The sequence below is a fragment of the Drosophila biarmipes genome, chromosome 2L, assembly GCF_025231255.1.
Source record: "Drosophila biarmipes strain raj3 chromosome 2L, RU_DBia_V1.1, whole genome shotgun sequence".
Taxonomy (NCBI): domain Eukaryota; kingdom Metazoa; phylum Arthropoda; class Insecta; order Diptera; family Drosophilidae; genus Drosophila; species Drosophila biarmipes.
Genome location: NC_066612.1, coordinates 9415018 through 9441050, shown reverse-complemented (window position 1 = coordinate 9441050; position 26033 = coordinate 9415018). Strand labels below are relative to the sequence as shown.

Here is a 26033-nt window from a genome sequence, read left to right as displayed (position 1 = left end):
CCCACTTTTCGCCCCCCATGGACCGCTTTTAACTGCATTTTTGTGTGTGTCTGTCAAATCCCGCTGCCATCTTCTCCCCAAACCCCAAGCCCCGAACCAAAATCCCCTCCGCTCGCCAGACCTTGCAGATTTCGATTGTATTTTTGTTTATTTTGTTGCAATTTTAATTACTTTAATGAAAGTTTTAATTGCGAAATAGCAAAAACGCACCGAGCTACAGAGACAGCAAGTGAAAAGAAGCACACAAAGGCAGGGACATGGGCGAAGGGGGTCGTAATGAGTTTTTGCGGTCTAAGAAAGGTTGGCAGCTGCACGGCAACGATGACGTGAGCACAGGCAACCAGGTAAATTTCTATGCAAGGTGAAATTCGGGGGAAAGGGTTACGAAAACAATGAATGCTGCGCTTAATTAACCCATTGGGATCAAGGCCTGAGCTATAATCATCGGAGATTTTCTACATCAGCGGTGTTTTACTTTAATCCATGCCATTGTATGGTTTCATAATCACAAACTATCAATTTATTAGTCAAGCAGGAAAAAAAGGAAAATTTGTATTAATTATTATGCGGTATTGGCATCATTTTTCAGTGCTGCCCATTTTGTACTATCCGCAATATTTTAAGAGTATTTTACTTAACTTTTTCTATGAACATTTCAATAGAGACATAAAAAATCAAATAAACATATGTATTATATATTATTGTAAAACAATGTATACTTTAAAGAAAAATCATCTATTATCTAAGCAGGAAAAACAGAAAAATTTGTATTTATTATTATGCGGTATTGGATGCATTTTCCAGTGCTGCCCGTAATATGTTTTTCACGTTTTTACTATCACCAATGTTTTATTATAGAAGTATATTTTAACTTTTTTCTATGATCATTTTAATATAGATGTGAAAAACGAAATAAAAATAACAGTAAAAAAAACTCTTTTAGCCGTATGACTTGAAATCATCCTGTTTCGATAAACATTGCTCTATTAAATAAATCAGAGATTTAGCTACTTGATCAGCAGTCAACATTTTCTGCTTGGCGCATATTGCCACAACGGTAATCTGATGGAAACACTTTGATCTGCCCGTAATTGCAGTTGGTGGTTTTATTCATTCAAACACAGAGTGGGTGGCATTTGCATACTATATGGATGCACATGCATGCTCCACTTGACCCACAAAACTAGACTGGCAAATCGGCACAAAAATGTTTGTCATACCGAGTCTCTCGTTTGCAACTTCACTTCCTCGCCCGAGCCGAAGTTGAAATAAATTGTGCAAACAATTCGAATACCACAAGGTATCAAGGCAAATGAAATAAGTGAGCCGTAACAAGGGAGTAGGGATACAAAAAATAAAGGAAAATGAAAATAGAATGGAAATCAGCAGGGCCAATGAACTGCATGAGATGCAAAAACTGAAAAGATAGAATAGGAAAGCAATATGGAAGACTTTTTATTTACAATACATTACACATTGCATAATGGAATCGGTGACTTACAAAGAAAATCCAAGAAACGGATTCGTTTTGCATGTTTGCTAAGATGGGAAATCAGGGATTACTCACGCAGTAAAATCGTAGGATGTCTACCTTATCCTAGGATATTTAATATTTAAGTATGATCTACATAGAAAAAGCAAACAATTCAACATATTTAAATATATTATTTAAATTAGTAAATTTAAAAGAAGTGTTTTAAATTAGAATTATAAGTATCATTTCACTTAGAATAATACCCCTACATATTTGGTATATAATTTATTTATAAATAAAACAATTGTGCAAGCTAAGATACAAAATTTGAATGACTAGGTTGGAAAGCATATCCTACAGAAAGTTTTTTACTTTTTACGAAATAATAGTTTAAAACAAATTTTTAGTTCAGTTGCTTTCACGTTTGGTTTTTCAGTTTTTCCTTACTTTTCCCGTAGCATCGTTAAAAGCATTCGCTGTCGGTTGGGGCCCATAAAATGCATTAATGCTTTGCATGCTGTGCCCAAACTGGCGAGTCCAAGCTTAAAAATATACATACACAATTATGTACGTATGCTTTTATGTGTTTTCAGAAGGGAGCAAAGAAAAAGATACGCAAAATTGCATTTTTGGCAACAAGCTTTTAATTGCATTTTGTATGTGCTCATTACCTTAAATGCAGCGTCTCTACCCTAAAAATGTTTTTTCGAATGTTTTGGCATTGGAAGCATTTTAAAAGCCCAACTTGGCAACTCAATTCTAAAAGGAAAGCTAAATAAAGGAAAAGGCAATGTCAGTTACTGACTTATAGGAGTATCTTTACAAGGAACTTTCCAAAGAAATTTAGTAAACTATTCTTTTTTTCAAACTCATAGGTCTAATTATTATTTTATTCTTATCAATAGATAAAATACACTTATATATTTTAAATCCCTCATTTAAGGGTATTAAGAAAAGGCTAAATTTATTGAAAGGGCCAACATGGGTGTGAGTGTATTTGTGTCACTTTTGTTTCAAAAGAGTGTAAAACTGGCAGAACTAAAGGAAAATGGCCAAAAGCAAAGCCGCTGACGAAAAAAGCCGAAAAGGGAAAAGAAGTTTTTACGACGTATACAGGCAAATGGAATGGAGCTCATGTGGGTGTATTTAAATGGCAGTGGGTATGTGAGTGTGTGGGTTTTATTTAAATGGAAAATAATTAAAATGCGGATTGAAGTTTCGCTTGGTTTTCTTTTTTGGCAAAGTGGAAAGACAATTAGGAAATGCTCGTTTAAGCAGAGGAAGAGAGCATCACAATTGTATAAATAAAAGTCCTATAAGTACAGGACAAATAAAAACAAGTTGTTAAACCAAGTTTATATACCTATTATTTCAAATTGAAGACATTACCATCAAATTAGAAATATATCTTTTAACTTTAATCAATATGTATTGATTTATGGTTTGAAAAAACATGTTAAGGCCAACACCATTTCTCTAACTATATCCTCCTTTTTTTACGATGCGATTCAAGCTATTTAACGAATTTTCCATCTGGCCACTTTTTCTCTCACTTTCTTTCCTTATATTTTTTCTGCGAATTAAGTTTTTGCCCCTGCTCTTAATGCTATTATTTTTTCATTTGCTCAGTGCAACACACCCACGGATTAGTGTTCAAATGAAATCGATTTCAGAGTGTGTGTTTGTTCTGCGTGTCTGTTTGAGGCGATTTTTAATTAAAGTACTGCAGTTAATTGCATTAATCACTGTATTTGCCAAGAGCGTTGGGGCATATACGTGGTGCTGAATGCCATCGAATAGAACTGGTTTCAAACGCAACGCTTAATGAATTATTTAAATGAATTTTGCTGAATTATTCAATGGGCAATCAAAAAGCAATGAAATTTAGCCATGTTTTTGTTTTGCCATTCAAACTGCTGTAATTCAATATTAATGGGAATTCTTTTCCTAAAAAGGTGAATTTTGCAATTTAATATTTATATCGAAAATGACAATAATTATTAATATTAAGCAGAAATAGTAAAAACGATAGAGTTACATTTACAAAATACGTATGCTTATGTAGAGATTTAAGAAATAGTTCTTAAATTCGTGTTTAGTTGGGATTTCAATTTTGCCATTTTAATTTTATTGCCCATAAATCCATACTTATCTTAAACTCAAACTTCCTTATTCTTGCAGCTGGGTATTTGCCTCTGAGTAAACCATATCCACAAAACTCAGAAATAGGTCAAATTCAATTGACATTTATTGGCCAATATATATTTACAAGGCCCTAACGGAAGCGACGGAAGATCGAGAAAGGAAAAAAAGCAAAGAAGGACGCACATCCCCTACAGAAAAATAGTTAAAATATCTATTTCAATGCCGACGACGACGACTATGGCGACCCATCACATGCAAATGGCCAACAAGTGGAGGGCGAAGAAGGACTGCGGATTCCAGGGGCATGGATCCTTCAGTGGGCGTGGCTGCGTTTGTTGGATATCTCTGGTGCTGCTCCTCGTCCTGGTGCCTGGTAAGTGAATTATAAAGTGAGCGAGTCCAAATCACAGCTAAGTCAAGTGACACAAAGTCGAGGGACGACAAAAACTTTGATGAGATATTTCAAAAAGTTGGGCAAAGCCTGCCAAATATAAATGACAGTCGTCGAGGCTGACAGACGAGAGTCCTAGATGAGTGCCCGACTTTGGCGATAATTAATTTTTAAGCCGCGCAAAATGAAGCGAGGACAAGTGGCCGAAGTGGGTGGGAAAAATGTGGGTGGTGGGCCCGGGAAGGCAGGCTTAATGGAGCGGCAAGGACAGCGGAAGACGAAATCAATCGTTCGTAAAATAAACAAATCTTATTTTTCCGCAAACATTATTTCTCATCAGCCGGGGCGGAGGCGAAAGCACATTCAGCAAACGGCAATAAAAACAACAAATCCGCGATGACAACAACGTTTTTCATAAATACGCGCATTCATCTGCATGAAACGATGGCCAGAAAAAGAAGAGCCCAGGAAGCAGTTAAACAATTCGAGGGTGGCTTATAGTTTTCCAAAAAAGAGAAGAGACTTCCAAAAAAACAGTATATTTTTATAGCCATAAAGAATGGAAATATTGAATAAATACATTAAAATAATAAGCTTTCATTTTTCAAAAATATGTACAATTGTTTATGCATTTTATGAGCTACAAAAACTTTATTCTTTAAATTCTAAGCAAAACAATTTAAGTCGTTACTTAGCATTTTTTAAATTTTAAAAATCTAGCATAAACAATCTCCGATTGAATTTAAATAGGCTTTCCCAAAATGAAAAATGAAGATAGGTTGCCAGGCTACCAATTCCATAAGCCACCCAATTTTTGTACTCAGCGGATTCAACTCATTGAGCTTTCTTTTCCTCTCAAATGCTGCCACCCAACCGCAACAAGACCAAAATGATGATATTGCAAAAGGAACTACGATACTAAATATCCAACCAATGCTTCTGACTGCCATTTTGCCTGGCCTTATTTATGTATTCTTTTTGTCTGGCCAAAAGGCGCGAGCAGGACAATGTGTAAACAAGCAAAACAAAAAGGCAACTTAGGGCCAAGAGCAGCGGAAAAGGATATATAAATAGAGATATATACAGGGGGCGAAAGCAATTGCTGCCTAGAGACGGGGAATATATATATTTCATAATTTTTTGCGTGATGAAGTCGTATTTGTTGGGATTAAATGAGATTTTCTTGCAATTACCGAATGCGTGGTTAGGGCCAAGTTTTATTTATTTTCCCCTCATTTTCCTTTTCCAGTACTCTGCGGAATTACAATTTCAGTTGGCCAGCAGCTTAGCCGAAAAACATTGCCTGGTCCTGGTTATTGATTCGAAACTTTTTCCGATTGCGGCAAAGTTGCCTTTTCAATTTCGGCACAGATCGATCGATACTTTCTAATTTATGCTAAACGCACACACAAAAGGGGCTGTCGAAGGGAAAGTGCTTACCGTGACCATCCTTTTGAGGGCCAAACAATAAACAATGCACTGCATCGTCGTATGTGGGGATTAAGTGGAAAACTCATCGACCCCCCGCAGCGCCCAACCCCCAAAAAAGGGAAACTATTCCATTCAAGTTTGGTCCAGCGATGAGAAAAACATGCAACATGTTGAGGGGCCCTCCTTGCAGAACAATGCCCGAAATTGGCTATATCCCCCAATAGGTTTGGCTGGAAAAAGTTTCTTCTCTGCGGCCAGCTCCAATCACAATGGAAGGGCAAGAGCGGCGGAGCCTGGGCTGTAGATACGTTTTCAATTTTCCGCAATGCACAAAGTCAGTTAACATTCTTCAACGGCATCATCATTACCGACATCCTCGCATATCACACATACGCCCTGGTGTGCCTGAACTTTATCAGCCTTTCGCTGGCAGGCCTTCTGTTTAGCATCTCAGCTGCACTGGCAAAAAACCATCTAAATTTGTATCCCTTATAAAAATATTAATAGAATAAAAACTTAGCTAGGAAAGTGTTTTGATCAGCAGAGAAAATATTATATCATTTCCATATTTTTGGTGATCATTATAACCATTTTCTTTGAGTGCACCAACCCTGCATGTGAGCCCGCACAGGAACTCCCTCCTACACTCCACTTTGCATATCACATGAACTTGCACTTTGAATTTTTTGTTTGTGCTATTTCGGCAGCAGGTGGATGTAGGAATTAAGGCTCCGGGAGAGGATGGCTGGCAGGAGGAGGATATGGAGGACCAAAGTTGAGGGGCTCTGGCGCTGAGTCGTCTTTGTCTAGCAGACATTTGCCGTTTACTGTCCTGACATTCCAGCTTGGCTGCAATGCAGGCAGGCGACTGACGTGCCTTTTGTCAGCATCCTGCAGTTGCGTGAAAAGTGCGGCCCATGTCAGCCAGTTTGTCAGTCCGCCGAGCAGCAGAAGGTAAAAATATTTTCGTAATCCGATGGCTAATGCGGTGTGACTACGCCAAAATATGGAATTACCAAGAGTTCTCTCCTTAGTTGGTATTTACATTACATTATTTTCGATTTTTACTGGCAGGCCTTTTGTTTAAAAACATTAAAAAACTGCATGAACAATTTGATTATAAATTTAAACAAATGAATACTAATTTCCCTAGCTTAAACATCATTTTAAAAAACTGTAATTTAATTACTCAGTAATTTATTTTCCTTACCAGCTGCTGATTAAATCAATGAAAACATAAATCGATTGTCCAGCATCTCAAATTATCATACATTAAACAGCTCTATAAATACATTTCATTTTCGCTTCTCTCCTAAAATTGGAAACAATGGAAATGTATCTCATTTTCATTGCCCATTACATCCGTGCAAATTAAATACGCTTGCACGTCACAATGGAATCCAACCGAATGGTATATTGCAATTGAAAATTAATATGCCGGATCTGTTTTGTAATCCCATAATGTATATCAACTTGAAAGTGGCCTACGCACGTTAAAGCCGGCTGAGCTGCACTTAAAAGTGTGTTATTATAAAAAAAATTGCATATAAATTGCACAAAAAATAAAAAAATACTCATAAAATTGCCTTAAAATGCAATTTAATACATACTATTTGTACGACGGGGACGGTGTGGCATAAAAGATTATGAAATATCATCAGAACGATGTGAAAAACTGGCTTAAAATGCCATATATGCGATGTATGTATCGCATACAAGTGCAACAAATTTGTTGACAAAAACCGGACGGGCAACAACAATGAGGCCCCAACAAGATGGTCAATGTACCCGTAGAATTTTATTCTTTTCTGTTTTTTTTTCCATGTTTTTTTGGGTATGAAATATGAGTCAAGTTTTCAATGCATGCCGGATGCATTCATTATGCCGTTGACGAGAGGCTTCCAGAGTGGGCGGAAGTGAGATGGGCGGCTGGAGTGATCGAGAGCGACAAACGCACATGTATGCCATTATGAAGTTCCTTTGGTTTTTTTTTACATTTATGACAAATGCATTGCACTCACAAAGCTCACACACACTCGGGCCCAGACGCAATCTTTATGATCTCATGCATATGTATGCGTTTATAAATGCCACGATACTGTCGACGAGAGAGAGAGGGCAGTATGTTATAAAGCGGAAGCTCTATTTTCGACAAAATGGCGGTCGTTTTCTGACAGCACGGACTGTCAAAAATGGGTCCATAATTATGTTTCTGAAAGCCTATCATAACTATGAGGGTACTTGCAACAAAGACCGGCAAATTGTAATTTATTCTGCCAACACCTTGTTTATATTGGTTAAAATATTAAATAACATAAAACCATGTTGTGCTTGGATAAATAAAAAAGGGTTTAGCCAACTTTGATCATTTTTAACAGCTTTAAATCAATTTTAATGAACAGATGCCAATATACTAGCCCGTTCATAAAAATTCGCCCATAAAAAATGCATTGCATTCATCAGGCTTCGGGGGAAAAGGCCTGGGAAAAAAGGGTGATTGAGAAAAAATGCGGAGTGGAAAATGAAAAAATGAAAGAAAAGGTGTTGGGCATGCCAAGTCACGGGGTGCGGCGCTTGGCAGAATGGCGTTTGCTAATTTTCTAAGACATCGATTCGAAAAGAGCGATGAAAGTACGTGTGACAATGCTGACCCCCCTTTCTTCTTCACTTTCATCATTTGCCACCCGGCCACGCAGCGTTTTTTGCGCTGATTTTTGGCACGCACACATTTTGCATACTGATCAGCAATCAGTGGCAACAATTCTTCGAACTTTCTTGAGGGCCCGGGGCCAACTAGGAAGTGTCGGGCGCAAATTAAAATTCCACTTTGGCATTTGGGGAATTCAATTATTTTTCCTCGCCCCCAGGGAAGCCGCCACTCCCACTGCCGCACCCACCCACTGGGCATGCAAGTTGACAGTTTGTCTTGTTGTTCGGCTCCTCCATTTTGACCACCAATAACTGGGTGGATGGGGCCATCGGAGTATCCGGCAAATAAATACCGAGGCATCGCTTACACATGCCCAGATTTATTGCCTCCCACTCTCTCACTCTGATGCCAATTGTCAGGCAATGCAATCAGCGTGTTTATTGATTTGGAAAATTAAATATTTTCCTTGATTTCCCCAGTGCGGCGCTGGTGAATGCAAAAGAGGAAAAGTCGCGACCCTCCCTCTCCTATATTGCCATAAATAACGCAATCCGATCTGCCGCTGTGCCTTGCTTATTTTATGAATGTTCCGGATGCCCTTAGAAAGCATTTTAATTAGTTTAAATTCTGTGAAAAAACTACATGGGATCACAACTTTCGGGGCATAGACGAGCTGTTCTGTGAGCCAGCTGGATGTGTGTGGCATGGTAGCATTCACCGCATTGTTGTCGCTTCCGTGTGGCATTCCGCTAAAAGCAAAAACATGTCGGCACTCGGCGGAGGAGAGGCGAAAAAATATTGTTGGAATTTCGCTTGCTTAACGGAAATGTATAAATTGCATTTTGCGCCATCGCAAAAGCGCCTTAATGCGTAAAACGGCGGCAGGAGTTGAGTGTGCCGGTCGGGCTGAAACTAAAGCAGATGCATCTGGAAGAATGTTGTGCTAAATTTTAACACACGCACTCATACTCGAAAATAAATAGTGCACCTGCAGGATACACGAACGGGCGACAAAAGTGTCGTCTTCAGTTACAGAAGCGAATAATAGTTATACCTAAGTGCAGATAATATATCTTGTTGTGTTCCTACTAACATTTTGAATTAAAGACCAAAAAAATAAAATATTTCAAATAGTAGATTGTTCAGAAGAAAAGTACTAAGGATAAAAAAAAATATAACATAATATAATATATATTAATATAATCTAAATAAATAAAATAGTGTCAGAAAACAATGTTTATGAAGGTCCTAAAACGGGAAGCTGAATTTCTAGTCTCCCGCCTCGTTGGCTTAAATTCATTATGGACATAACTTCTCACCCAATGAGCTTTCCATTTTAATATCGGTTGTCAGGTGGTTAACTCCGCACACCCGCAAGCACACACACTCTGTGCCACCACAGAAAGGGCAAAAATGGTGGAAATAAAAGAAGGAAAAAAAAGATTGAAAGTGTTAAGAGCATTTTAGCTCTTCGTCTCGCCTGGCACACAATTCACAGACATTTTTCACCACCATTCTCTGGCGTCTTTTTCGGCGAGGAAAAAGCACTTTACACTAATGCACCTGAAAATTTAAAACATGTCATAACATAAACATTTATCATCGCGACAGGAACCGGAAGTTGAATTTCGCACTTAACTTGCTGATATATTTAAGTGCTTCTAACACAAACTAGATTTCTTCCAAGGTATAAATCTAAGTTAGTTAAGAACTTTGCTCATCCGTTTAGTTTAATGTAACTCAAGAAAGTTCCATAAACAATGAAGTCCCTTGGCAGCATTTAAATTAATAAAATGGTCTTTTCCCGTTTGATAAGTTTACCTAATGAATCAAATATATTTTCCAGAATCAAGTCTCAACAATGTAAAATAGAAGTGTAAATAAATCATTCATTTACCTAATGCCAAGAAGAGAGTCTCGCAAAATGCTTTCAATTTTAAGCTAATTGATTTTGTTAGCAAATAATAAACACTTCACCCCACCCCCAGTTGCTACTTAATTAATTAGAAAAAAGTAGTCTAAGTGGCCCCCTAAAACGCTCTTGTCTGGGCCTTCTTCGGCTGGCAAATGTGTGTGTGTAGGGAAATTTTTAATTTATTTCAATTTCACTTTTAATTGAGGCACTAATCTAGGCAATTTGTACTCTTACACGCCATTAGGCAGGGCATGAAACGAGAAATTAGCCGAGATCCCGAAACCAAGGCGATAATTAAAATACACTTCCCGGAAAATACTTTAAAGTATATTAAATCAGTTTGTTTTACTAAATTGATAGTAACTAACATTTTTTATAAATCATAATGCAATAAAAATAAATCCCAAAGGACAATATTTTTTGTGAAACAAAACAAACAAAGCTTTAATCCAGCTGAGTAACCTTAGGCCGGTAAAAGCTTTACTTTCTCGAGATCACAAGGATGATAAAAAACGGGCAACGCCTTGCTCCATCGCCTTCCTGAGCTGCCGGGGTGTTCTGAGCCATAAAATGCCCACGGAATATTTATTTGCTTTCATTTATTTTCAATAATTTCGAAACGAAATTTCCATTACATTAGTTTCGGTTGTTGTTTTTTCCCTGCTGCCTCCCTTATGATGTTCTTTATGCCTTTGCACGAAAACAAACAAATTTTTGGGGCGATTTCGAAGGCCAGGCCGCCGCCCCATCGACAAATTCTTGCTTTGATTACTAAACTAAATTTCAACCCCCTGGAAAAGTTGCTACAAATATAAAATAAATGCCATCGGTCTGTGGAGCCGAAAACTTTTCTCATTTCTACTTTCGATACACAGCATTCAGCCACGGATGCTGGCTGTTGGATTCTCTTCGAGATATTTTCCTTGGGGTTTGCGGATACTTTTCGATACTTTTCTCTGCTAGCCACCACAAATCCATGTGACATTTGGCACTTGCCCTTCGTCCTGTCTCTGGCGAACAAATTTACACATCTTTTGAGTTGTTTTCGGGTTTCTTTCTGGGTCTCCTGTTTTTTTTCTTTCGCGACTGCTCCACTCTGAGCTGCTTTTGTCGTACAGCTTCCGTTTCCTGTTCATTTGTTCACATTTGGCATGTCAGATGCGAAAATTTTTTTAATAAAACTGTCAACAGTTGATGTAGATTAAGAAATTATGGCAGTTCGCAGAAAGTTTTCCTTGGCAATGTTCGGTTTTGTATTTGGGTGGGGCGGAAAATCAATCAGCAACAAAGTTCTTGGGGCAACGAACTAATGATGTGAGTGCACTGGGGGAAATATCGGAATAGATATCTATAATTAATTTTATAAATATAACAGAACTTCATACAAGTTTTTTCACTACAAAAATAATTTTTCATGATTTAATAAATTATTAATATTTAATTTTGGGACCACACATTTAAAACTGTTATCATACCAATTATCCTTCCCTAACGCTTACAATGACATACATTCCGACAATGTTTTCAACCTTCTGTTGGTCTTTTCTTCTAGGGCGCCCATTTGGGCTCGAATATGACCAATCCATAGGCCACTTATTGCATTTTGATGGGAATCCGATTTGGATTTCCCCCAGCTCAGAGCAGACCATCTTTATTGCCTCTATTCAGCTGCCAAGACTCAGGATATGCCTTGACCAGTTTCAGTTGCCATTCCAGAAATCCAGCTGCCAGTCGACACTGGTCTTCCTCCACTCCCATTTTGCAGGCGATTGCATCAGGATCTTGCATAACTGCATTTTAAAATCACTATGAATGGCCCATTGGCCCGGAACACTTTGCTTAGCCTTCGTTATGGCCCTTTCTGGCCTGTAAAGGGAAGTTTATAAGGTAAACGCTGCAGGTAGGGGATTCGTTTTGCGGCTAACACGGCCAGTAGGAGTAATATTCATTTCCAATTAGGCTACTTTGCAGCAGCTTCATTAGGGTTCTCCGTTTGAGATGCTCAACCGTAAATTACTTAAATATTTATCGCTATGAAATGTTAACGTCGTCTGAAGGCATTAAATTAAAACGTACATTGCTATCAGTAAAATTCTCTTTAGCTTCTGAAAGCCTATCGATGTACTAATCCCGTGGAGTATGACATCTCTGAGTATTGAAATTTTCCGTTTCATTCTGCTACTGATGATTTCCCCTACTAATCAACCCAATGAGATACGTCCAACAATGTTCCTAATGCGAAAATAAAGTCTCGTTTCGAGGGCTTCGCTACTCGCAGATAATAGATAACCGCTAGACGAATCAGTTAAAGCAGGGGATTCTGGCCCTTATCAAAACCGAATTACAAATCCCCGGCGAGAAAAAATGGATGAGAGGATGGAGGGGGCCAAAACCCCAGGGGATAAGCCCCGGAACAACAATGGGATGATTGAAGGGGGCAGAGTCTTTTATCAACTGAATGTGCCATAATAAATGCGAACAAGACAAATGTGTGGAGACCAAGACGTCGACTTCTTGTCTTGTTCTCCGCGTTGACTTTAAGTTGGACAAGACACTGGAAATCTCAGTCACTCGAAAATAATCGGGGGGCCAGCAAATAAAACAAGCCCAGCTAACCAAAACCAACTAATCGGGGAAAGGACCGTCTTACTGCTGTTGTTGCTCGGCTATTGATAAGCATCGAATTCATTAATTTATATGTTCGATGAGTATCAGGCGGGGAATCGCACAAGCAGAAAGGAGTTCGCCTCCTTCGTCAGGATGGCTTTGTAATGTGAAACTAAGTGATTTGAGCCGGACATGTGTGCGATTGTATCCCGTATCCCGTGCGTGTTTGTATCTCAGAACGTGTCTGTATATCTTCATTACAAATCCTAGCTGGCTTTCGCATTGTGGATCTCGAATGAAATGTTCTGCCTGTCCTCTAAAGCTATGAGCCGAAGCCCCTGCCCAGAATCGCACAGTAGGTCAGGAGCGGCTTAAACATTAGCCAAAGTTAATGCTATTTTAATAAGCCATGCAGTTAATTTAAGAGGTTGTTTTCCCAAGACTTGTCACCTTATACAAAAATCTAATGGATGTTTTATTTATTAAGCACGCGACAATCGAGTTCTTCCAAAACGAGAATTCTTTAGAACTCTCTTTTAGGAACTAACAAGCTACAATAGACTATTTTAAAACCACAAATTCTTTCGGCCTTTTTTTTACTAACTTAATTCGAATTCTTCAGAACTTGCTTTTATTTATTTTTTGAAATATATAATTTTAGTTTTTACTGTGTCTTTTTCGATACTCAACCCACTGTGCCACCTCCGCATAGCAAGAACTGCCGTTGCCAGTTGGCTTTCCTTTGGGGGACTTGTAGCTTGACTTAAGTAGTAATTTCAATCAATTTGGCCAGGGCACCGCACAGAGACACACACTCAGCCACGCAAACAAAGAAAGAAGGAAAGCTCATGCCCAGGCACAGAGAACAATAAAATCTCAACTTAAATATGTCACAGCAATTAATACAAAAGCAGACCGAAAGCCAAAACCCAAGCCAAATACAGACACCAGTCAGAAATGCCAGATACAAACATGGGACAATAACTGGGACTTGTGTCGAAAGGTCTTCGCAAACGAAAGTGAACCCCCACACAGAAGGCTCTGTGGCCAATTTCAACTTACATGTGGTTCTGGCTTTGCAACCGGTCGAATGCTTAATGCAAAGCAGGACCAGGCCAATTCCTCATCTTCAAAAGGTGGAATTCAGGACTATTTTGCATTTGACAGCTCATTTGCGGACTGTTTCTTTGAAATTTACGATTTGGGCTTTTGATCAATGCGAAAATTGTCAACTCAGCCCCGGGGTCGGATGATATATGGCCAATCGATGATCCAAGTCAAACAAAACCAAAAACATTTACACAATTAGAAACAACCCTGGCTAGCTGGCGAATAAATCACCAAATATTTGCATATATCAACGAGAGAGAGAATGAGACCGGGCTTGTTATAAATCAAATCGTTACAATCAATTAAAATGCTAGAAACAAGGACATTCAAGTTTTTGTGGCTGCTGCTGTAAATGTTCGAGCATCCTTTGAAGGAGGCAAGTTTGACATGACCTAGAACTGTTTTTGGGGTATCACAATACAAAATTAAAGTGGATTTGTTGCAGGCCGCAAAGCAAACTGCATCATAAAATATTATAACGATTTTCTAAAAGTCGGTTATAAGCAGAAAGATACGTTTATTTATATGGTGTAGAGGAATAAATAGTAAACAATTATATGGAATCAGTTTTGTTCATGTCTTTTGTTTCAACATTTTCTTAGAAAATCGTTTGCGAATAGTATATGATATTTTTAAGCAAGTATTTTTGCCATTTCCACTGCTAATGTCAAACAATCAGACCGACCCCAGACCAATCAATACTCCCAAAAGCTCCATTTGAGTGGCATAAACAAAATGTACGGAATGCGAGACCTTCGGGTTTTCAATTCCCATTCACTTTCCCTTTCCAGTTGGCTTTCACATAAATTTCCTTAGATTATAGTGCCCACAGATCCGAAGATGCCAGCATGTCAAGCAGCAACGATGATGCTAAGGTGCTGGAAAATGGCAGCCGGCAACTGGAATTGCACACGGAAAACTTGGGAACCTGGCATTGGGTGGGCGGAGGTGGGGGCGTGGCTGCCCGGCAACATTGTTTTGTAATTTATTTTGTTTCAGACAGTTTTTCCACAGCGAGTTGCATGGGGGCCCGGACCGAAATCAACTTGCTACTTATGCGTCGTCATTGCATAAACAAGGCACTCTACGGCAGCAGGTTTTCCGGTCTGGTTTTCTCTGGGTTTTTCCCTCACTGAGAAATTGCAACATTACGTGCCCCAGGAGCCACGTCCACTTCTCATGCAAAGCATGCACAATTCTCCTGAGCTCTGGACTAAAGATAAATTGATATTTTGGGGCTCTCTCTGGTATCCCGATATTTACCTAGGCTCCCCCTCCGAACTCCTTTTTTCTTTTGGTTAGGCAATACGCAAATGGTAAAACTGTCCATTACCAGAAAAGAAATAAAAATGAAGGGAGAAGCGGGGGGAAACAATAAGGTGAACGGGATGCAGCAAAAAGTTGAAATCCTTTATTGTCCATTGTCGGCCATGGAGTTCTCTATCAGAATGCCTTAATTAAGAACGCTCGGAGTCTGGCCAAAGAGTCAGACTTCATTTCGATTTTTAACAGCGCAGCTGTTACCAAAAACCCAACGATTCCATTCGCCTGAAAAACCCCAACCCAGCCAACCCACCTCGTCCTGTCGGGGGATAAAAAAAATGGAAACCAACAATTTGCAGTTTACATTTAACAGCAGATCGAGGGGCGGTGGGGGCGGTTCATGGGACACGTTATTGGAAAAGCAGTGAAAATTGGTTTGTTTGACGGCCCGATGTCTGGCGAAACAACACACCTATATATACACACTCCCAGCGAAACGTATTTTGTATATATATCGCATATAGTTACCATCATTGTCGAAAACTCTCAGATAGCAGAAGAAATTACTTCGCTACGGAACAAAAACTTTTCCGTCCGGGAAAAAATATACACAAAATGATAAGGGCCCAGCAACCGATAGACAGTCAATCAGGACCTTTATATTGAGTTTGATACACGTTTTTTGCTGCTCATAATAATTTCTGGTGATTTAAGATATCCCATCCATAACACTGTCACTGGAAGGGTAAACAAAAATCTAAAAATAAAAAAATTAATAAGTACCTTGGCAACATTTTACTTGTTATTTATAAAGTGTTATGGGTGAACTTTGAAAGAGTTTTAAATATTTTAGCGCCTTGAGCATAAAAAATACAATATATTCAGTCACTTTGTCTAAAGCTGTTAAAAATGGCGTTGTAATCATATTTTTTTAGGCTTAAACTCCATATCGCTAGCTTACCTAAATAATATACTAATCTCTCAAAAGTACTGTGCTCATGTTACAACAGCATTTACAAACATTTTGAATCATTGAAGCATTCATGGAAAACCACTCGAAATGTAAACTCACTATGCACATACGGAGGAAATCGTTTTTCGCAGCAAATATTTACAAGAAATACGAATTTTAATTTATGCAACAATCGACGAGACGAATCGGTCTGGATGGAATTCCGAGGGGGTTCAGAGGGCCAAACAAATCGATCCATCAACTGCAGTTGCAGCTGGCCATAGAAGATTGCTGTCGAAAACAAAAAGTGTGTTTGTATCTATGCATTTTGCATGCGGGCTTTCAGCAACTGTTGTCCACCAGGTAGTTGACACATCCCACTCACACTCGGCCATTGTACCACAGATACTCGGGAGCCCAGCAAACCATTTATGTTTATATTTGGCACATTGCACACTTGTCATCCGCCTCTCCAAAATTCCCACACGCAAATAAATCCAAAGGGGAGAGCCAACAATCCTTTTTTTGGATGACAACAAATAGTGTTGGGACATCCGGGAAGGACCAAACATCTGCCAAAAATTAGTAGTAGGCACCATGCAGAGTCTTTCGAAAGGCTATTAGATATTGGATCCCGAATAAGAAGTAAGATACCTCTATGAGTTTATATTTAATCTGTCTAAAACTCTTCATCAAACGTTTCCTTTTTGGGGAGGGTCAAAATTTTAATTTATTTAATCTTTCCTTTTCTTGTGGGTTTAAGAACGGGGACCCAAAACTTCAGTTCCAAATTTCATAACTTGTTTTATTAAAATGCAATTTGGACGTTGAATTTGTGATAAAAGTCTCTAAAACCTGCATTTAACATTTTTATTTAAGCGACAGTCATAAAATGGACTAACCATTTTCATGTTTGATTTCTTCGTAATGCACATGGATTTCAGAATGAGAACCCAAATCTGCACTTTTGTAGTCCATAACTTGAGTTGCGTATATTCTGCATTTGCACTTTATTCAAAGCTAGAGTCAAATTTTTAGCCCATTTTCATGTTTGATTTTTCGGTAATTCCAATGGATTTCGGAATGGTGACCCAATTATGCACTTCCATAATCCATAACTTGAGTTGTTGTAGTCCGATTTGAACGTGGGATACCTTGTTTAATTTGTGGTAAAATTCTCTTAAATTCTGCGTTTAACATTTTCTTCTAATCGAGAGTCAAATTTTTGGCCCATTTTCATGTTTGATTTTTCGGTAATTCCAATGGATTTCGGAATGGTGACCCAATTATGCAATTCCATAATCCATAACTTGAGTTGTTGTAGTCCGATTTGCACGTGGGATACCTTGTTTAATTTGTGGTAAAATTCTCTTAAATTCTGCGTTTAACATTTTCTTCTAAACGAGAGTCAAATTTTTGGCCCATTTTCATGTTTGATTTTTCGGTAATTCCAATGGATTTCGGAACGGGAACCCAAATCTGCACTTCCATATTCCATTACTTGAGTTGTTGTAGTCCGATTTGCACGTGGGATACCTTTTTTAATTTGTGGTAAAATTCTCTTAAATTCTGTACTTAACATTTTCTTCTAAACGAGAGTCAAATTTTTAGCCCATTTTCATGTTTGATTTTTCGGTACTTCCTTTGGATTTCGGAACGGGAACCCAAATCTGCACTTCCATATTCCATAACTTGAGTTGTTGTAGTCCGATTTACACGTGGGATCCCTTGTTTAATTTGTGGTAAAATTCTCTTAAATTCTGCGTTTAACATTTTCTTCTAAACGAGAGTCAAATTTTTGGCCCATTTTCATGTTTGATTTTTCGGTAATTCCAATGGATTTCGGAATGGTGACCCAATTATGCAATTCCATAATCCATAACTTGAGTTGTTGTAGTCCGATTTGCACGTGGGATACCTTGTTTAATTTGTGGTAAAATTCTCTTAAATTCTGCGTTTAACATTTTCTTCTAAACGAGAGTCAAATTTTTGGCCCATTTTCATGTTTGATTTTTCGGTAATTCCAATGGATTTCGGAACGGGAACCCAAATCTGCACTTCCATATTCCATTACTTGAGTTGTTGTAGTCCGATTTGAACGTGGGATACCTTGTTTAATTTGTGGTAAAATTCTCTTAAATTCTGCGTTTAACATTTTCTTCTAATCGAGAGTCAAATTTTTGGCCCATTTTCATGTTTGATTTTTCGGTAATTCCAATGGATTTCGGAATGGTGACCCAATTATGCAATTCCATAATCCATAACTTGAGTTGTTGTAGTCCGATTTGCACGTGGGATACCTTGTTTAATTTGTGGTAAAATTCTCTTAAATTCTGCGTTTAACATTTTCTTCTAAACGAGAGTCAAATTTTTGGCCCATTTTCATGTTTGATTTTTCGGTAATTCCAATGGATTTCGGAACGGGAACCCAAATCTGCACTTCCATATTCCATTACTTGAGTTGTTGTAGTCCGATTTGCACGTGGGATACCTTTTTTAATTTGTGGTAAAATTCTCTTAAATTCTGTACTTAACATTTTCTTCTAAACGAGAGTCAAATTTTTAGCCCATTTTCATGTTTGATTTTTCGGTACTTCCTTTGGATTTCGGAACGGGAACCCAAATCTGCACTTCCATATTCCATAACTTGAGTTGTTGTAGTCCGATTTACACGTGGGATCCCTTGTTTAATTTGTGGTAAAATTCTCTTAAATTCTGCGTTTAACATTTTCTTCTAAACGAGAGTCAAATTTTTGGCCCATTTTCATGTTTGATTTTTCGGTAATTCCAATGGATTTCGGAATGGTGACCCAATTATGCAATTCCATAATCCATAACTTGAGTTGTTGTAGTCCGATTTGCACGTGGGATACCTTGTTTAATTTGTGGTAAAATTCTCTTAAATTCTGCGTTTAACATTTTCTTCTAAACGAGAGTCAAATTTTTGGCCCATTTTCATGTTTGATTTTTCGGTAATTCCAATGGATTTCGGAACGGGAACCCAAATCTGCACTTCCATATTCCATTACTTGAGTTGTTGTAGTCCGATTTGCACGTGGGATACCTTTTTTAATTTGTGGTAAAATTCTCTTAAATTCTGTACTTAACATTTTCTTCTAAACGAGAGTCAAATTTTTAGCCCATTTTCATGTTTGATTTTTCGGTACTTCCTTTGGATTTCGGAACGGGAACCCAAATCTGCACTTCCATATTCCATAACTTGAGTTGTTGTAGTCCGATTTACACGTGGGATCCCTTGTTTAATTTGTGGTAAAATTCTCTTAAATTCTGCGTTTAACATTTTCTTCTAAACGAGAGTCAAATTTTTGGCCCATTTTCATGTTTGATTTTTCGGTAATTCCAATGGATTTCGGAACGGGAACCCAAATCTGCACTTCCATATTCCATAACTTGAGTTGTTGTAGTCCGATTTGCACGTGGGATACCTTGTTTACTTTGTGGTAAAATTCTCTTAAATTCTGCATTTAACATTTTCTTTTAATCGAGAGTCAAATTTTTAGCCTATTTTCATGTTTGATTTTTCGGTAATTCCAATGGATTTCGGAACGGGAACCCAAATCTGCACTTCCATATTCCATGACTTGAGTTGTTGTAGTCCGATTTGCACGTGGGATACCTTGTTTACTTTGTGGTAAAATTCTCTTAAATTCTGCACTTAACATTTTCTTCTAAACAAGAGTCAAATTTTTAGCCCATTTTTATGTTTGATTTTTCGGTAATTTCAATGGATTTCAGAATGGGAACCCGAATCTGCACTTCTATAGTCCATAACTTGAGTTGTTGGAGTCCTATTTACACGTGGGATACCTCGATGAGCTTATGACAAATGAGGCTAAAACTTTTAAACCGTTTTCATGTTCGATTATTGCAAAATCCTTACAGTTTTCAGAATAGGAACCGAAAACTTCACTTCTAAATTTCATAACATGAGTAATTGTATCCCGATTTTGGAAACTTCTACGGACTTGTGTTTGAATACCCTAAAATCCTAGACTGAAACTTTACTTTTTGAAAAAGGTCAAAATCAGTGGCTTTCAAAATGGGAACCCAAAACCGTTTTCTAGGTTTTATAACTTGAATTATTGTATTTCGATTTTGACGATTTGAATACCTCTATAAGTTGGTGGTTGAATTCTCTAATAATCTTCAATAAAATCTTTTAAAAAAAGTTAATAAAGCGCTGATGATTGTGGATGTGAAAGCCAGCTTAAATCGTAAAATACCTATAGATTAGGTAAAAAGAAACATCTAAGCCCATTAACAGCTACGTATCTTGTGCTCAGAAAGCCAAGAACTGTTCTGGGCAAAATCAGAGCAACCTAAAGCTAAAAGCAAACGTTTGCGATGGTATTGAAAGCGAAGGAAAGCCGCCCATTTCTAGCCATCCCGCCCTCTGTCATCTCATTGCATATCAATGGAAGTGAGTTTTTACGAAAAGTTCTTTTTGACCGAAGAAGCGCCGTTTGACGAGCGGGGTCAAACGAGGGCTTTGTTCGTTTCCATGTGCGATGATGCTTTTGGCGGCGCTTTGGCGGTTGCCTCTGAGTACACACTCGGCCCTGTGCGGACACTCATGCAAAACTCCAGTGAAAGCATCGCCTTGCTGTGCCTAACCTTTGTGAGGGCCCAACCTCCACATCCTCGTCAGGACCGCTAGGAATGACTTGTCAAAAGGGGAAGACCCAATGGGCTATCAGTTTTCCTTGTGCTGTTCATTTTTGGAATAAATATTTAAAACATATTTTATTCGTAATTTTTCATTTAAATAAACAAGTGAGTATTATAGAGGTGCTATAAGCTGTAACTTAGATAAAATTAATTGTATGGCTTTATAATTAAAGTTCTTTTTTATTTTTAAAATAATTATGCGTGAAAAATATAAGGAATAAGATAATATATATATAAATACTTAGCAACAACAGTTGCTAACCAAACTGAACACACAATAGAGAAAGATAAGCTGAGCTCTGAATTATTATGAAATATATGCATGTATTTTTTAAATTATCCCAATTAAGTCTTTATTTTGAATCTTGTGACGAAGTCTTTATCAAATATTTAAGCCTGTATTTTCAATGGCAATTCGATATATTCAATTTGAAGTGGGGCACAATGCACGACGAAAAAACATGACATCGAACAAGTGTCATGCTAAAAATTGCACAGATTTTCATTTAACATAATTCCCGAAAAGCGCAAAAAAACTCGCCAAACCAGAGTGGCGAAACACCAAACAAAACACATACAAAAGTGGGAGTCTGCCGCCATTGTCGCGGCTCCCATTCAATACAATAATAATAAAATTTGTATGCAAAATAGGCGTTGAGTGTTGAATGCATGCAAAGATTGCAGGCGAAAACCACGGGCGAATTGTGGTGCTCAGTGGTGCAGGGTGGTGCAGGGTGGAGGCATCGGGGAGTGGCTCGATTTACATATACAAATATGCAGGAGGAGTGGCTATTGTTGTTGCCCCCTACGATGGCTGGCTCGTGTTGAAAAATCGTAATCAAAAATTGCGCAATAATTTGCATGTTTATTTAATAGCCCCAGCGCATAGAGCGCCCAAATGACCCTCCGCCGGGCCAAACCCGCCCTGCAAAAAAACCACACACACACACAGGACAGGACGGAGGGTCCTTTGCCCATGAGAGGAGCAGGCATTGCAGTGACAAACATTTTGGTAAATGCCCAAAACTGCGAAACTCTGCATTTGGTTTTCGCTTTTTACTGCTTGTGGCCACCCTCATTTCTAGGCTTTTGGCCCCCTTTTTGCGCTGCCATTGAGTATCTCATAATGTGAGTAATTTTTTTTAACTTCCATCCTAATGAAATTGTCTGCGGGCCGAGCTTTGTTCGCGCTCTTTGCGTTTGTTTTTGTCACAGGCCGCAAAATTTTATGACACTCCGAAAACAAAACACAACCCGAAACCAAAACAGAAAACCAACCAAAGAGAAAACCCAAATTAGCGGACAATTTTAGAGATAGAGGTTTTTGTTTGGGTGTTTCCAATTCGAGTTTTAAATAAATGCTGAACAAGCAACACTCATTTCGTGTGTGTGCCCAAATGAATGGAAAGCCATATAAAATACATGAATCAGAATTATTAAATTTAAACTCACTGCTGGAACTGAATGGAAAAATATTTTGTGCAATAAATATATTATATTAAATGCAAGTACGGCATTACTTAGGCAAAACAAGTTTACTGGCATTTATAATACAACTTCCTTGTCTGAGCTTTAATTTTAAGCCAGCCTGAAGCCGAAAATAAAGCTTAGCCAATATTGAAGCAGATTTATACCTTCATTCCTACAAAAACGATGGCCCAGTAGGCAAACATAGGAGTATATGACTTCGCACATAAACACATTCACATTGGCAACACAAACAGGGCACAATATTTTGACTGTTTCGTAATTTATTTGACATATTTATGGGGTTCATAAATACAGATACATATAGAAATGCGTTTATTTCTATTTGGCGATTTTTTAGTTTTTATGGCAAGCAATGAAGCTGCAAACAACAAACAACGCGAGCAACAAAGTCGGCATCAAAAATGTATTTATACGTGCAAGTTTGGACTACTTCCAAAGCCAGGGAGCGTGTTACACAACAAAAACAAATAGTTTCATCCCTTTTCGCTGCAGTTGCTGCCCTGCCTGGTCAAAGTTGCAATAGCAGAGCATAAAACATTTTTTATGTAATGATTTCTTCTTTTTTAGCCCCCCGTTTTCTGGCTTATTTTTCGTTTTGGTTGCTCCTTTCGGTGGGTCAGCTGCCTGAACTATTGACAGCTGATGATAAAAAATTGTTTGAAAAATAAACCAAGAGCCTGGAAAAACAGAGAACGGGAAAACTGTGGGGGAAAGCAGGGACTAGAAAGGATTTTGGAGCTGGCAGGAAAAATGGCCAGTTAGATGTGGCTTATAAAAAAGAAACTAAAACGCATTACTTTTGGGACTTGACTTTGGCAAGTGGGGGGTGCCAAATGATATAGTAGCTGGAGTTGGAGAGGACTGCAATTTTTAAAATGAATTCGTGAACAACCTCCGACAATCGGTTTCTATTAAAGTTGTAATTAGGTATAGAAATCACCCTTCGTTTTGACGTATTTTGAGTTAAAACTCAATAAGAAAACTCAGAGAAATTGTATATTACTTTAGAAATACCAGGTGTTACATTAAAGCCCCTAACATCATATTCCTCACTAGACCACATCTTATACCATACTGGCTTGGGTCTATGAAGGTGAAAGTCTTACCACCTCGTCGCTTAAGTCCTTCAGCCCATCCATTCCATTTGGGTGCACCCCCCACGCTTCCATTCGCGAATTAAACATTTTTCGCCTTTACACTTTTAATTTATGTATTTACTTTTCTGGTTTATTTGCCTTTCTTTATGCCAGCCGGCAACTTGGTTTCCCAACGACCCGGGCCCTGTGTGCCTACCACCTGCGGCATTTTCACTCGCCGAGACTCTTATTGAAATTCCAAAGTTGAAATGACTGCAAAGTGAGGAGATGGATGTAGCAGGACGAGGTCCTTTCCCGGCAATGGCTACAGTGTTGACAGCCATGTCAGCTACAATGCCCATCGTCGTCATCGGTTGCCGTTTTCCCGCTTTCCCGCTTACCCGCCAAGCTTTTCCTTTTTTCTGGCCGAGTTCTGTGGTCGCGTCTCGGTCTGGAGTCTGCTTTGAGTCTGCCCGCCATATCGCCATATATATGTAGAATAATACATTTTCGGGGGCTTCGCCTAAGTGTGAGAAGCACTTACAAGCCAACTTAGAGGAGACCTTACTTCGCCAGGGTGCTTTCCCTTTCCCAGTTGTTTGTTTTGTCTGGCACTTTGTTTTGCTGCTTAACTTTTGATCAGCTTTTAATATAACTTAATGTGCCCAAATTAAATGCATTTCGTCTGTAAAGTTTTATTGCAAATAATGTGCATAAAAATTGCGGTCAATGGCTGGATGAACAGAATACGCGAACATAAATTTGTAAACATTTTTGCAATAAGCCGCTGTAAGCCAGCACAACTAAAACTACTTATTGTGGCTGCAGCTGGGCTTAGCGATTTATTTAGCCAAATTAATGTAGTGTTTTTTAATGCTAAGTAATATCAATGCGGATTAATAATGGCATAGAGGAAATTGAGAAATTATTAAACAAACGCGTTTCATAATTTTAGTGAATTTAAATACTTTCGGGGAGAAAACAACTTGTTACTACCGAATGGTTGAATAAGCGGCTTAGAGGAGTCAGAACAGCAATACAGACAAAAGAAAGAAAACAAAATAAGGCGAAGTATATGCTAAAGTATAAAAAGGCACACAATGGAACATAACAATATGTATGATAAAGCATGTCAAGCTGTAGCATCCCAGGACGCCCAACTTTTGTTGGCGTCCCTCCAGTTAAATGGTGAACCATTAAAAGTGGACATTTGTAAACATAAACTGACAGATAAACACCCAGAGCAGACGCAGAACTTTCTCCCACCCAGGGGAGAAGGGAGCAGGGAAAGTGAATGATACGAAGAGTTGCCCCTGCAATTTTCATTGGTTTATACGGCACAGCCACACGAATATATCAGGGGAAAGGTAGGAACCCGACCCACACACACCCAGGCATCCCAACCAGGGAAAGCAGTTAAAATACTTAACAAACGTAGATTGTAAAAGTTTTTTATAACAAAATAAACTGGCGGGGAAAGCTGTTGTTCTTGCTGTCGTTCTTGGGGGCGGAGATTGAGTGGATTGGGCATCTCTGGGTATCGGGGAATCTGGGGATCTGGGAATCGGGCGGTGGTCAGTGCTAAACAACAATGTGCAGCTGAAGGACAATTTTGTGCGCCCTGCGATAAATGCAGCCACATCAAGTGCGGGTCGAAAGGTCGGAGGGCTGGCCGGTCGAAGGGCGCAACAAAATGCTCGCTCGTTATGTGGGTCAATATGGGAAACAAAAGCATTGTGCACCGGTGGAAGCAGAAAAAACAAACCGGAGGCAACGGAACAAAGAACCACATGCACTGCTAAAAGTTTTTAATTAATGTTGCAAACAGCTTCTTGATTACTATTTAATAAACAATAACTACTATTTAATAACTAATTAAATAGTAACTTTTATTTTTATTAAAATCTTTGAAAATTAGAATTTAATATACAGGAAATACAAAGCAGATCTTATGGCAATTTTAATAGAATAGTACGAATTTTGTTATATATTTTTTTACTTTCTTTTTAAGATATATTTATTAATTTCCCTCCAAGTTTGACAGTTTTGAGCTAACATAATTTATATTTAATTTTTTGTTCCCTATATTTAAATCAAAAAAAGTTTAGGACCGAATTCTTTTCAGTTATTTTATTTTTCACCCAACCCTTAACCAGAGTAGCCAAATGATAGGGACGAGGAAAAAAGAAAGCAAATCGGGAAATCGGTGGTTGGATGGGGTTCCACTTTGTTTGCAACATTTTGTGTTGTCATTCGAAACATCGAACGGAAAGCAGTGGTCGGGTCAGCTGGTCACTCGCTTATCAAAGGAAGGGTTGGCATAGTAGTTAGCATCCAATCGGAGACCTAAGGACGGGGGAACGGTCAGCTTTCCACTAACCTTTCTGGTTTGTCTATCCCCCTTTTAGTTGTGCTTAAAAATGGCTTTTGTCGATGACAAATGTCCATAAAAGGGCAATGGCATGGACAGGTTACAAATAAAGTGTTTATTACTTACAATTCTAAAATTCATAAGGAGTAAGGCCAATTAAGCATTTTATCGTACGTAAAAAAAAGCACTTTATATTTATGAGCCCCCTTGGATTCACGCACATTTCACTAACCCCCAAACTCATTTTATTTGCAGATTTTATTGTGGCACTCAAGGATGTGTCGGTAATGATACCACAGGCGGTGAAACGTGGCAGCAACGCGCTGTTCACGTGTAATTACGATATGGAAAACGATACTCTATATTCGGTGAAATGGTATAAGGGCAAGCGTGAGTTTTATCGCTACACGCCCAAGGAGAACCCGGCGATGAAGGTCTTTGCCATGACAAGTGGTCTCAATGTCGAGG

At 38.5% G+C, this 26033-nt stretch overlaps 1 protein-coding gene across 1 annotated transcript in view; it reads left to right on the top strand.

Annotated features, from left to right (window-relative positions):
- LOC108032718 (uncharacterized) overlaps positions 1-26033 on the top strand; it is a 45684-nt gene that overhangs the window by 10485 nt on the left and 9166 nt on the right. The window contains exons 2-3 of the mRNA XM_017106699.3: positions 3656-3992; positions 25821-26032. Coding sequence (XP_016962188.1) covers positions 3839-3992; positions 25821-26032 — 366 coding nt within the window. The 5' untranslated portion in view covers positions 3656-3838. The remainder of the gene's footprint in view (positions 1-3655; positions 3993-25820; position 26033) is intronic.